Raw genomic sequence first — 14,306 nt, 5'->3', positions numbered from 1 at the left:
CACAGTCTATATATTCTTAGCCATTTTCATATTGACAGTACGTCCTGGAAACACCTAAGACCCCAGGCATGTAGAACAAGAGTCAGTCTACTACATTCATGTCCTACAGTTACTCTCCTCTCTACTCATATCACACAGAAGCGTCTAGCCCACTCATTTCTATGTCCTACAGTTACGCCCTCCCTCTATTAAGATGACTAAAACCTCTTCAAGATTGTACTTCAATTTTTGAATATTGAAATATTCTGTGTAGAAAGAAAAACTTTAAATTGGTTATTGCTAGTCCTACAATATGTGAGATTAACTTCTCAGGAACATAAGACCAAGTGGCTAAAGCATATAACTGCAGAGACTACAGAGACAGGGTGCTGTTTTCAGAGATCTATTTCGTGTTACCACACAGTAAAAGATAAGAAGGATCACTGGTTTCCTTATTCACACCCCGTCTTTCTCACCTACTACAGATAGCCGTTTTTTCCTCTCTGCACCAAGTGGTGTATTATTCAAATCTTCTGGTGACGGTGATGGTTCTAAATTAGTAGCCTAGAAGAGAAAAGGGCAATTGATGCTATTCTTCCCACTTGAGGCTTTCAGCAGAATCACCCTCTTACTAAAATACAGCTAGCTACCCTCTATTCTTATTGGGCCTTTTAAAATCTACTCTTACAAATTTTAATCTCCCAGCAGAGTGGCACAAACCTACTACCCCAGCTACTTAGAAGATGAGAGCAGGAAGATGACTTGAGCCCAAGAATAAGAAAGGGAGGGAGGCAGGAAGTTGGTTGAAATGGGGAGAAGATAGACATTTCAAAAGCAGTAAGACAGCAGTACATCAGGTGAGTGTGCTTGCTGTCAACCCTTATGACCCAAGTTCAAACCCTGAATCCAACATGTGAAAATGAGAAAAATTGATTTTCACACATGTGCCTATGGCATGTGCACATGCCACCTCGTCTACACAAAAGCAGGGTAAAATATAAAAATACAAAATGGACATCAATTCTAATATAATTCTTCTCAAATTGTTAGTTTCTATTAGTTTTACATGTATTATTTGTAATTCTAACTATATAGTTTTGAGGAACAAACATATTAAGCTACAGCAATAAAAATATGTAAATTTACACTTTATAAATTAAAATATAACTATAACCCTGATTACAGTCCTATAAGTCTTCAGTGAGACATACACTCCAAGTCATACCTGTGTCCTCCCATTTCCTACAAGTAGTATCTTGAGACTCTTCATGTGAGCGCTGCGATCCAGCAGTGCCACAGCTTTGTCCAGGTCATCTTGGGTAGTTAACGGAATTACCAACTGAACAAAAAGAGACAAGAATCATGCAGACATCACAGCAGACAGATGCTTCTGTGAGCAGCTCCATTACTAGGGAACTAGAAATCTCACCTTGTATTTTATTACTACAGTGAAAGTCTAAGGAGATTATACATGTCTAGTCTATTCCAGCATTCTGCTCTCTTTCAGCACCACTAAAATCTCATCATTAATAAATAATTAACATTTTTGCCTTATTAATCATTACATTCTCCTAGTAAATATGTCTAAAAATTAATTTTCTATGATATTTTTGTAACATTGGCAAATTAAGGTATAGTAAATATTGTTAAATTAAGGTAAAGTAAGTATATTCAGACCTAAGAACATTTAAAGGCACACACACAAATTATATAAAATAAGCCACTACTTTTCATCTGCACAAATAAAATTCTTAATTCTTTTTTTGAGTAGTAACCACAGGTTTACTCGTTGCCTGTTGTGTTTACAATGTAACAAACCTTGAGTATCAGTGACAGCTGCCAAGGGAAGGTGTCATCAGCCACATATCTGCACTCCACAGTTCCCCTGAATTCATCTCTGGTCCTGGAAGTCTAGATCACTACGCTCAAGAACAAGTGCGCTGCTAAGTGAGTAATCATCTCAGGAAATCCTCAGTGTGAAATCTACTCTCATTAGTCCTCTCTCTCATGGCTAAGATGTTATAAACAACAGTAGCAACCCAAGAGGTCTATGAACAAAATATGATTCACATGAATTTATAAAAATCAAAACCTTTTATTTTTTAAATAAAAAAATTCTTGCAGCTTAAGGAGAAGAAGTAAGCATCATTTCACTGGGACAGAAACAGAGTGAAAACAAATGGACATACGCCACACTTACTAAATGTAAAGCCGCTTTGGCTGGGAGTCCTGGGGACGAGGGCCTGCTCCAGCAGAGCACAGCACAGGGTGAGCACTAGAGGTGCCCTGGCCCAGGACCTACCATGGTGTAACCTCACTCTGTAGTTGGTGTATGAAAGCAATGTCTCTTTTTCTAAAGACTGACAAAAGTTCAAGGCCATCCTAGGCCATGCAGTGAGCGCTGGGCCAGGCCAGTTCACCTGGCAAGATTCTGTCTCCAAAACTATAATAACTTAATAAAAACAGAAAACTGAAAAGCTGCTAACCTTATGTACAAACCAGGATTATTTGAATTCTGTCTTATACTCTGCTAACATTTGTCTAGTCTGTACTTTGAAGTTTATTTCCAGTTTCTATTTGCAGCTCATTTTATGCTGGTACACATCATCTTTGTCCCATTTCCTATTGCTGATAAAACACCCTGGGAGGGAGGAGGAAGGGGAGAAGAGGTAGATGAAGGAGTGGGAGGGTAGGGTAGCTTTGTTTCCTTGAAAATTAGGAGATAATGATTCAAGGTCAAGTTATTTATATGGGAAAAGATTCTAGGTAAGGGAGTGGGAAATGAAGAAAGAAGGGAAGATGGCCATGACAAGTCCGTTATGGACAGTTAGTCATCTACCATCCATGTACTTCACCTGTGTCCATACTACTAGATAACCCTGAAAACGCAGGCTGGCAGTTGAACACCCAGCTAGTATGTACATATGATAAAATACCAAGAAAAGACTGAGTAAGAGATATGCTTACGCATAATTAAAACCCCAAATTTCTTGAAATGTAAAATGTCAAGCTACTGCTGTAGTACAGTGCACACTACTCAGGATACTGTTTAAGATATAGACTTGTACTTATGAAAACATGTGCCCTGCCTTTTTGGGATTCCTAGCCAGGTCCTGCTGGGCTGTGTCTGTAAGCTGGTGCAGGCAGAAGGGGCTGACACCGGTGCTGGTGTGGCTGCATACAGCCCCTGGAGCTCCCTCCCAGAGCAATCAAGTGTCTTTGCATTCGGCAGAAGAAAGCATTTTGTGTGTAAGCAATCAGGCTGTACTGCTTATGGGGATGGATTAAAATGTCTTCAGTGTTCAAAAGAATATTTGCATCTCTGTGTTATTCTCAAGTGTTTTAGTTGCAAGGGGGTTTCATGTATTTTCTTAGATCAAGTTTTTCTGACTTCCCTTATCACTCCACCCCTGCGGTTACTCTTTCTATTAATACTGTTCTTAAGCTGTTCCATCTTCCATCCTTCCCTTGAAACTCTTTGTAGGGCTGGCTTTTCACACCAAAGTCTCAGTTTGAATATTGCTTCAGTTGCTAGCTTCTCCTTAGTAACATAAAGAGGACACTCACTGACTTTTTTTTTTAAAGACAGGGTCTCTCATTGTAGCCCTGGGTGTCTTGAGGCTCATTATGCCTGCCTTTGCCACTGCCTCCCCAGTGCTGGGATTACAGCATGTACCACCATGCCTGTCCCAAGACTTTATGTATTTCCTTCAAAGATCTTCAATCCTCTGCTATCTGCTTCGTCCACAAACCTGTGACACTGACGCCATGAAAGGCTGCAACTCATAAACCCTCACATCCGGCCAGTAAAAAGTATTTTCTGAAGATTAAATTAAAAAATTAACTAAAAATTTTAAAATCCCACTAACAGTAAGAAACTTGAAGCCGGGCGTGGTGGCGAGCCGGGCGTGGTGGCGCACGCCTTTAATCCCAGCACTTGGGAGGCAGAGGCAGGCGGATTTCTGAGTTCGAGGCCAGCCTGGTCTACAAAGTGAGCTCCAGGACAGCCAGGGCTATAAAGAGAAACCCTGTCTCGAAAAACCAAAAAAAAAAAAAAAAAAAAAGAAACTTGAGTTACCATCTAATCCAATTCTACTTTCAAGATTAAAATGGGTTCCCTGAGAACAGAGTGAGGACCCACATAACCTGACCCCAACATCAATACAAGCATCCAAAGCATCCTAACTAATATCACAGTAAGTCTACGTATCCCAAGGAAAGCAGGCTCACTGAATACAGAGTAAAAGGAAAATTGGAAGCTGGAAACTGCAAGGTGAGGTCTACTTCCTCCCACTGTATGTCGTCTTAGCTATGTGCACAGTAGCACCCCACTTAACAGTAAAATCTAAATGTGCATCTCACTCCTATAATGTACCACTTTTTACAAATCACCAAATAAAAACTCAAACTCTTACATGAACACACTAACTTTCCAAAATAAGGACTACTAAAAAACAAAATGGAGTGCGTATATTTACCTCATTGTTGGTATAGTGTAGATCCAGAGACTGCCCAAAGGCGATCTTAGACTTAGACCTCAGGTCTTCTAGTTTAACTGGTCTAGTGACCTGCAGGATCCTACATAAAAATAATTTTTAAATATGTTATTTTGTTTGTCAGAAACATTATACTTACAACAGTTCTATTTTGTCAGATAAATTAAGTAAAAGTTATAACACACTTGATCAAATACAAAAATTTTCAATACAAATTTTAAGATTAAAATTTGTTTTATTTCAATTATAATTTTTAAAGGAAGATTCTCCAAGTGTTAAATTCACAATCACATAAATATTAAAGCTCAATATAAAGTGCTACTTAGGAGAGTGTTTAAATCTGATTAACTGTGCATGTGTGTAATAGAATGCAATGAAACGGTTAAGAACAGTAAGTCCCTCATCCTGTTGAAATCAGGTTTTGATTTCTGGACCCTTATCAATTCAAAATCTTAGCACATATGTTAGGTAAGCATCTCTAAGACATCACACAGGATTGAAGTGAAAGAAAAGCATGGTATTTGCTTCTATTCCTAAGGCCTGGGCAGCCCAGGGAGCATGCACTAAGTCTAGAGAATACCACATCGGATTATGAAGTCACTTCCACGCTAGCTTTATAGATCACATACTAGGGACAGAGCTGAAGGAATGGAAAAGCTAGCAAACACCCAGAAAAGAATCCCAAATAAGGAATATTGATATGTAAGGTGTACTCTTTTTCCTTTTTCAGTGCACCTAGTGAAATATGTTCACATATTCAAGTTATAGGACTTGTGAGAAACTTCTAATTCCTTAAGATTAACAGGCCTTTTATTAATACAATGAAACACCAATAACAAAACCACAATCTTCTGTGCTCCTAAGAGGTCTTCTCGTCAGCCCTCACCAGCTGCACTGCCACCCTGAGGCAGACATAGCAGGGGACACCAGGCACAGAAGGCTAAGCTTACATTCCTGCTGTATAAGTACCTGCAGCCACCATTCCAACTCACTTCTACAACACTGTTAACAAAATATACACCACAGCATTGAAGTCTTTACAGGACAGTAAATTAAAAGTAAATAGTAAGATTTTAAAGTGTGTATTATGAAGTGATCTTACTTACTTCCCAATTTTGCAAAGCAAACACATCGAGTCTTTCCAATGGCTAGCATGCATTTTAACATAGTCTATTTCTCGCCGGTCTAGGTGCATGCTATCCATTACCAAAGACTATTTCATTTTCAATTTCCAAACTACAAAATTTCTTTCAAACCTGAAAGAATCCTAATAGCTTAACTGGAATACACATTTTATTACATGGTTAAATTGATGTGTAATATTTCCTTGCTTACCTTTTTTCTCCTCTATGTTCAAATTTGACTCGAACATCATTCTATAATAAAGATATCAGTCATAATCATACAGAGACCAGATACATTTCTAAGTCATCTTTTCCTTAGCCTACTCATTTAACATAGAGCAGAAAAGAAGGGGTTTCACTTTCAAGGTGCAATTCCAATCACCAAACGTCTGCCAAAAATCTGGGTTGAGAATTACATCATGAGCTCTGATAACAGAGACGAGCACCAATATCCACTCATGCACGAATAGCCTGAGCTAAGGAAATGGAGAATGCAGCTTTCCTACTAAAGTCCTTCCTCTTCTGTGAGTTTCAAGACCTCTGAATATATGCTTGTTGGTTTGCTTGTCTTCCTTGTTAAGTTTAAAACTTTCACCTCTTCTCTTAAATGAAGTACTTTAAAGCTTCTTTTCTGCATAATCAAATTGTCATTACTTTATTATCATATTTCAATAGTCAATCCCATAACTTAAATAGCTTCTCAATATACAGCATGGATACGAAACACAGAGGTATATTCATAACAATGGGAGGTTTCATTATGCTACTTCAAATGGCATGAAATTTAAAACTTAGAGCTGCTTGTGTCTACAGCATTTCATGTTATTTTCTAACCTAAACAGACCATGAACGGACACTATAGGAAGAGGGAACTCTAGTATTTTGACATTCTATGCTTCCTAGCTCATGCTAGTCTAGTTAATAGGAATCAAATTAATCCAGTTATAAGTATCCAGAAGAGACTTCAAGGGATAACAAAAGACACTTTATCTTCTGTGCTAGAGAATGGATGAAATAGTAACTTTAGCAAGCAGTTACCATATAGCTTTTAAAAAAATGTATATTCATTTTTTTCTTGTCACTATATCTTCAATACTGTACTTACACATAGCATTTAAATTGTATTACATATTAAATATAAATACAAAACTTAAAATGTACTTATCAGATAATATACTAATAAACAAAACATCTGACTCAAAGTATAAAAGAAGTCTATGAAATGAAAATAATTCATAGAACAAAATACACTTATTAAAATACTACTGAAGCTGGGACTAGAAAGAGTGCTCAGTGGTTAAGAACACACACCACTTTTACAGGGGACCAAAGTACAGTTCCCAAGGCCCATGTCAGGTGGCTCACAAGCGTCTGTAACTCTAGCTCCAGTGGGCTCCAGTACTGCAGCTTTCCATGGGCACCTACAATCTCATGCACAGACTCACATAGAAACAGTCACATAGTTTAAAAATAATAAAAATGGAATCTTTTAAGTATTACTGAAATAAATACCTGGTTTTTTGGTGATGAAGGTTTTGCTTTCCTGGTTTCTTGTAAAGATAATGCTGGCCGACTGGCCTTATGAAGGACAGCCAAATCTTGCATGATTGAATTCAAAGCTTGCTGATCATCTGGGTATTTTTTTAAAAAGACATAAATACATATACATTTTAAAAAGAACTCTAATGTCAATATATATTCATCATAGTCATCAAGCAGAATCTATAATGGAATTTAGTAAATAAATGACTTAGTTAGACTGGAGAGATGGCTCAGCAGCTAATGGCACCTGCTGCTCTCTCAGAAGATTCAAGTTTGGTTCCTAGCACTCTCATGCCGCAACTTACAACCATCTGTGACTCCAATCCCAGGGACTCCTGTACCCTCCTTAGCTTCCCCGGGTACCCACACACATGTGACACACATTCATAGATGAAATACATCTTTTACTGTGTGGTCCTGGAACTATGTTCATCAGGCTGGCTTTGAACTCTTAGAGATCCACCTGCCTCTTTTTATCAAACAAAATGTTAATTGTGTTACAAGAAACACACACACACACACACACACATACACACACACACACATACACACACACACACATACACACACACACACACACACACACACACACACACACACACACCACCTCTGAGAATAACATCAAAACTACTTAAGACTCAAGCTCTGCATCTACACATGGGGCATTTTTGTTTTAGATAGTTTTTATTTTACTTACTTTCTATATTATTTTTAACTCTGTGTGTATATATGTATGTGTGTGTGTGTGTGTGTGTGTGCGTGTGTGTGTGTGTGTGTGTATGAGAGTACAGGTGCCCATGGAGGCCAGAGGTGTCAGATGCCCTACAGCTGGAAGGTGACTGATAGTCATCTAATGTAGGTGCTGGGAATAGAACTGAGGTCCTCTGAAAGAGCAGTATGTGTTCCTCACAGCTGAGCTCTCCCTCCAACCCCATTTATAAGGGAGGTAAAGTCATTACGATTCATTCAGTGACTTAACACCCTGAGTCAAAAAAGCCCTGCTAGAACAAATTCTTTTCTATGGCTCCTAAACAAAACACAAACCAAGTATCAATGGCCTTAATAATAAAAATTTAAAAAATGAGGAAAAAAATAAACCTTGTGTAAACATGACCTTCCTTTACCAATTATATCCAAATCGCAGACTTCATTTTAGAGATGTGTTCCTCTTACTGAGGCTTACAGGAGAAAACCAGAAAGGCTCCATCTGTGGACAATGGCTTACTAATACTTTGAAGGTTTCCCTCAAACTTCTTCCCAAGACTACTAACATAAAAGAGTGTTTATCAGGCTGAAGGGAGGGCTCAGCAGTTGAGAGCACTTGCTGTTCTTCCAAAGAACACAGGCTGATCTTCCAAAGGATGCTGGGTTCAATTGCCAGCAACCACATAGCAGCTTACAACTGTCTGTGACTCCAATTCCGGGAGGTCAGATACTCTCATAGATGCATATACATGCAGGCAAAACATCAATGCACATAAAATAAATAAATCATTAAAAAAACAAATAAAAGTATTTATCAAGAAGGCCAATAGCAATTTAAAAGTAACAATGTGGAGCTGGAGAGATAGCTCAGCAGTTACAACCACTGGCTCTTCTTGCAGAGGACAAGGGCTCAGTTCCTAGCACCCACAGTGTCTCCAGTTCCAGACACTCCCATGCCCCCTATTATACACTACAGACACCAGACATACAGGCAGGCAAAACACCCACTTACACACGCAAAAAAAATTTAATTAAAAGTAAAAATATAAGAAAAATTCATTCCTTAGGAAATAGTACCCAGAAAACTACAGGGAGGACTATGAAGCATAAAGTTAGTGTCTTCCAAATAGATTTCCTTTAAAATCATAAACATGTCCCCTCTGCAATGCCAACCACAAACTCTCTGCAGGACTATGAGACAACAGAGTTTTGCTAGTAAATCAATCTACTAATGATTATTAACATCAGATAAATAAAAGAATCAAAGGTCTTTATAATTTTTAAATGTAGCCATTATTTTGGGCAATAATTTATCTCCTGGAGTAATAATAACAAAAAAATATGTTCTATAAAAGAAATCATTAAAAAGAATCTGGTAATTCAATTGTCCCAAAAGTCATTTGACTATATAAATAGCTAAAATATATACTTTGTTGGTTTTTAATATTCAACACAGTCTATAAGTTAAAATATTTGTGTACTAGTAATTAAGGTAAAAGTTGTAATGCTTTTATCAATAAATGCCAGGTTAGGTTATTACATTTATTACTTCTCTGTGTGGCTGGGTGTGCACCACAGTGTTTATGAGCTTACAGGAGTTGGTTCTTTCCTTTTCCCACTAGAGTCCAGAGAATCAAATTCAGGTTTGTCAGACATGGTTTCAAGTACCTTTACCTGCAAAGCTATCTCACGGGCCCCAAGAGATAAACAATATAATCATTTTTTTAAATTTATGTGTATGTTGCAGAATTTTCCCTGTCCAATCACATTAGGACAGGAGGAGACCTGCCGTTGGACAGGAAAAGGGAGGCGGAGCTAGGAGTTGGTGAGACAGATAGGTCTCAGGAGAAGGAAGAAGAGGAGGAGGAGGAGCCAACTGAGGAGAAGGAGGAACCAACGGAGGAGGAAGAGGAGGAGCCAACACAGGAGGAGGAGGACGAGGAGGAAGAGGAGGAGCCAACACAGGAGGAGGAGGAAGAGGAGGAAGAGGAGGAGGAGGAACCAATGGAGGAGGAAGAGGAGGAGCCAACACAGGAGGAGGAGGAAGAGGAGGAAGAGGAGGAGGAGGAACCAACGGAGGAGGAAGAGGAGGAGCCAACACAGGAGGAGGACGAGGAGGAAGAGGAGGACGAGGAGGATGAGGAGGACGAGGAGGACGAGGAGGACGAGGAGGACGAGGAGGACGAGGAGGACGAGGAGGACGAGGAGAGGAGCCAACGTGGAGGCAAAGATCCCCCGTGGTTTTAAACAGCCACAAATAGCTAAGATTTTCACAAGGTTAGAATAATTGGGGTAAAGCTTTTATCATTATCAATTGACTCTGAAATTATTGTATTGGCATCTTGTAAATTGTGATTTTATTGATACATAAATCTGATTTAGCATTAAGAGTCTTGTAATTAGGTGGTGAGGTGGCTAATCCTGGGTGTGTGGGGCATTGCGTGATAGCAAGATAAACTGTGTAGGGGGTGGGGGGTGGCTAGTAGGCAGCCGCACAGTGAGATGGTTCAGTGGAGGCCCCATGGCCCTCCCTGCAGGGCCAGAGAGTTGGCGGGAAAGGGATCGTGGAGTGAGACGCACCAGGTAGGAGCCCTGTGGCCCAGTGTGTGTGGCTCAGCATGAGCTCTGCGGCTTGCTGGTTGCCTTGTCACTAGCACAGGAACATACCAGTTCACTTTTTAAATATTTCCTGCAACATGTGTATATGTGCATACCTGCCTGAGTTTGTGTGTGTCACGTGTGTGCCACATGTGTGCAGGTGACCATGGAAGCCAGAAGGTTTGGATCACCTTAAACTGAAGACACAGATGGCTATGAACTGCCTGATGTGATGCTGAACACTGAACCTGGGTCCTCTTCAAGAGCAATATATAAGCACTCTTAACGCCTGAACCATCTTTGCAACCCTTAGAGAAAATATTTATAACCTTCTTAAAAGCATCCTGTATAAAATAATATTTTTTCATAGTGTTTGCTTAGGCAAATAGTAACTAACTCAGTTACAATGAAATCACAAATAGTATGCCCTAAAAATGTCCACACCAGACTGTGCGTTGTTGATAAAAATTGTCTAAACCTGAGTAAACTGAGACTAATCTCAAATGGAGTAAAATCACTTGATGCTGGAGAGATGGCTCAGGAGTTAAGAGTACTGACTGCTCTTCCAGAAGTCCCAAGTTCAAATCCCAGCAAGCACAACCACCTACAATGGTTAAAAATCAACTCACTATATAAGCTGAAGTACAAATGAAAAAGAAAGGTGAGAAGCCAACAGGAGTCAGCAAGTGTGTGTGCAGTCTGGAGCTATTAGAAGCCTGCTTAGAGTGGAGAGGCTGGGTTCCAGAGGGTGTCATGAGGCGCCATGTACGAAGCTACCAAGAAATGGAAGAGAAGTTTCAAAGTAGGAATGTGGAGCTTTGGCTCCGACTACGTACAGTGAGGGTACGCTAAGCCTTCCAAAACAAGGCTCATCTAAATGACATTTAACTCTACCACCTACACTGTGTGTGTGTGTGTGTGTGTGTGTGTGTGTGAGAGAGAGAGAGAGAGAGAGAGAGAGAGAGAGAGAGAGAGAGAGAGAGTATGTGTTTACCTATACAACTGCTTAAAAAGTGAGACAAGGACTGGTGAGATGGCTCAGTGGGTAAGAGCACCCGACTGCTCTTCCAAAGGTCCAGAGTTCAAATCCCAGCAACCACATGGTGGCTCACAACCATCCGCAACGAGATCTGGCGCCCTCTTCTGGAGTGTCTGAAGACAGCTACAGTGTACTTACATATAATAAATAAATCTTAAAAAAAAAAAAAAAAGTGAGACAAATTTTGAAAAGTAACTGTCAGAGTTACCAGGTTCAATCTCAGTTTAAAACAGCATACAATTAATTACTCTGTCCATTTTTCCCAATTTAGGGTCAGACTGACCATTTACCCTGCTCCTTTCTAGTGTCTGTCTAACTGCTGCCTCAAGACAGAAAACCCTCAATATTAAGGAGAAAAGGAGGCAAAGAAGAAAAAGTGATGGATGTATAAACCGAATGCCCTATAGGGCAGACTGCTTCTAAATTACACTTACAATGCCACAGAGTATTGTGAAAGAAACTGCCTCTGCACGTTGATGGCTTGCCTAGTTACTCAATTATAAAATCTGATGACTGCTTTTTTCCTTACCACGTTACTTTCTAAACAAACCACAAGCAGCTGAGCACTGGCTTTGAACGTCCACTGGGTCCTGCAGCTAAATGCCCATTCCAAGGCTGTAAGAGTATAAACAGTGCTCCAACTCAAACTACTTTCCTTAGCTTTGATGGTGCCTGGTACCGAACCCAGGGCCTCACAGATGCGTAACTACTCAAGCATTCTACTACCCCCTAACGCCTAAAGTCCATTAAGTAAAATGGTAGCTAAATCTATATTACACATGACATAAATCTACTGTTCCATGAATTTCTATATGAAGTTTGTTGTAAGATAAATATTTTATTCTTCATCCTATTCTTTAAGTATAATTTTTTTTAAAATGCTTTTAGCTTAAACTTACCCATTATGGCGACCAGCTCAATAATTTGAAAATTAGGAAAATGGTTCTCCCATCAACATTCTTTATTGCCCTAAAAGGTAAGAAGACAAACACATTAATTAGTAATAACTAGAAGAGAAGAGGCAACCACACACAAACACACACACACAATGGTATAAATAACACTATGATGGATATGTGTATGTGTGTGTATACTAGAAATAATTTATAACTTTTTCAGAATATTTACTATTAAGAGCTGAGCATGTAGTTACCCTTCCCTAACACACTAAACTCTCAATATTCAAGAAGAAAAGCAGGTGATTAGCAACAAACATACTGTTTCTATAAACAGCTTAGACACAATGAGCCCTTATCACAACCCTCCTTAAAACTCAGCCCCTGGGTACCATTTTGTAATCAGGCCTTTCTAACAATATGCAGTCTTTCCTGCCATATTAATTTTTTCTATGAAAACAACAACAGAAAAATAATACATTATTTAAAAAAACACAACATAAAGAATAAGTGTAACACCAGGCAGTGGTGGTGCATCATTTTAATACCAACACTCAGGAGGCAGAGGCAGGTGGATTTCTGAGTTCGAGGCTAGCCTGGTCTACAGAGTAAGTTCCAGGCCAGCCAGGGCTACACAGAGAAACCCTGTCTCGAAAAACCAAAAAAAAAACAAAAAACAAAAACAAAACCAACCTATACAAACAACCAGAAAAGCAAACAATAAAAAATACACGTTAAATGTGACAGTTTAGATTTCTAAGTAATGTACACCTAAAACTGTCAAAAATTAAAATATGAAGACATGAATGGACATACAGCATACATAGCACTGAGAAAAGCATCATATTGTCTTAGTTAAGGTTTCCATCACTGTGACCAAGGCAACTCTTCTAAAGGAACTGAGTTGGAGCTGACTTACTGACTTACAGGTTCAGAGGTTCAGTCCATTATCATTAAGGGAGGCAGCATGGCAGCATCCAGGCAGGCATGGTACAGGAGAAGCTGACAGTTCTACATGTTCACCTGGAGACCAATAGGAGAAGACTGGCTCCCAGGTGGCTAAGAGGAGGCTCTCTTAAAGCCTGTGCCCACAGTGATACACTTCCTTCAACGAGGCCACACCTATTCCAACGAGGCCACACCTATTCCAACAAGGCCACACCTCCCAAAAGTGCCACTCTGTGGGCCAAGCATATTCAAACCACCACACATACCATGCTGCTCTGCTTCCCCACAACAGATGCCCCAACTAGAACCCCCGGGCTCTTGAAGACAAGGGAAGGGGTGAATCAAAAATGGCCTTGTTATACAGGACTGAGAATGGAGCTACTATGAAATTGTGGTTCTTAATATGTACCAAGAAAGAAACAGAGGCAAATACATAAGACAGTTGTATTTCACAGCTTAGTAAAGCACACAAAGAGTAAGTACACAAATACTAATGGACCATGTGAAAAGGACATAAAAGACCAGTTGAGATGGCTCGGCAAGTAAAAAAAGCATTTGCCACACAAGCCTGAACCTGGATTTAACCTGGGTTTAAAAGAAGGTACATACCCACATGGGGACAAACAGACATGCATGTACATGAACAAACATTCACATGCATGCACACGCATGTACTAATCAATAAAGTCCTTTTTTAAGGACAAGAACTGCTAGAAAGGGCTTCCACTAGTCAAATATGGAATGATAGGTTGATTATAGCCCACTAAAAAAGGAAAACGTAAACAATGAACCAACAATTGAAAGAAAATGAAGCTTTTTCTTACAGCGTAATATCAAGTTTAAAAAAAAACTATAATAAATGTAATACAATCAAAATGACACCAGTTGGAAATTATCTATAGTAATAATTCACTATCAATGTCATTCAGTGACCCTTCCTCCGAATAAAAGGGTCAAGACCAGGATGAACACATGCAAT

General features: G+C 39.4%; 1 protein-coding gene across 1 annotated transcript in view; it reads right to left on the bottom strand.

Annotated features, from left to right (window-relative positions):
- The window catches only part of Map3k2 (mitogen-activated protein kinase kinase kinase 2), a 69,613-nt gene that overhangs the window by 29,773 nt on the left and 25,534 nt on the right, over positions 1 to 14,306 (bottom strand). Inside the window, exons 2-7 of the mRNA XM_021150621.3 lie at positions 12,383 to 12,452; positions 7,112 to 7,230; positions 5,811 to 5,851; positions 4,458 to 4,557; positions 1,205 to 1,318; positions 456 to 543 (exon numbers count right to left, since the gene is read on the bottom strand). Coding sequence (XP_021006280.1) covers positions 456 to 543; positions 1,205 to 1,318; positions 4,458 to 4,557; positions 5,811 to 5,851; positions 7,112 to 7,230; positions 12,383 to 12,386 — 466 coding nt within the window. The 5' untranslated portion in view covers positions 12,387 to 12,452. The remainder of the gene's footprint in view (positions 1 to 455; positions 544 to 1,204; positions 1,319 to 4,457; positions 4,558 to 5,810; positions 5,852 to 7,111; positions 7,231 to 12,382; positions 12,453 to 14,306) is intronic.

The sequence above is a fragment of the Mus caroli genome, unplaced genomic scaffold (genome assembly GCF_978045245.1).
Source record: "Mus caroli unplaced genomic scaffold, Mus_caroli_1 scaffold_19, whole genome shotgun sequence".
Classification (NCBI taxonomy): Eukaryota; Metazoa; Chordata; class Mammalia; order Rodentia; family Muridae; genus Mus; species Mus caroli.
The sequence above is the reverse complement of the archived record's forward strand: the minus strand, read 5'-3'. Positions and strand labels throughout refer to the sequence as shown.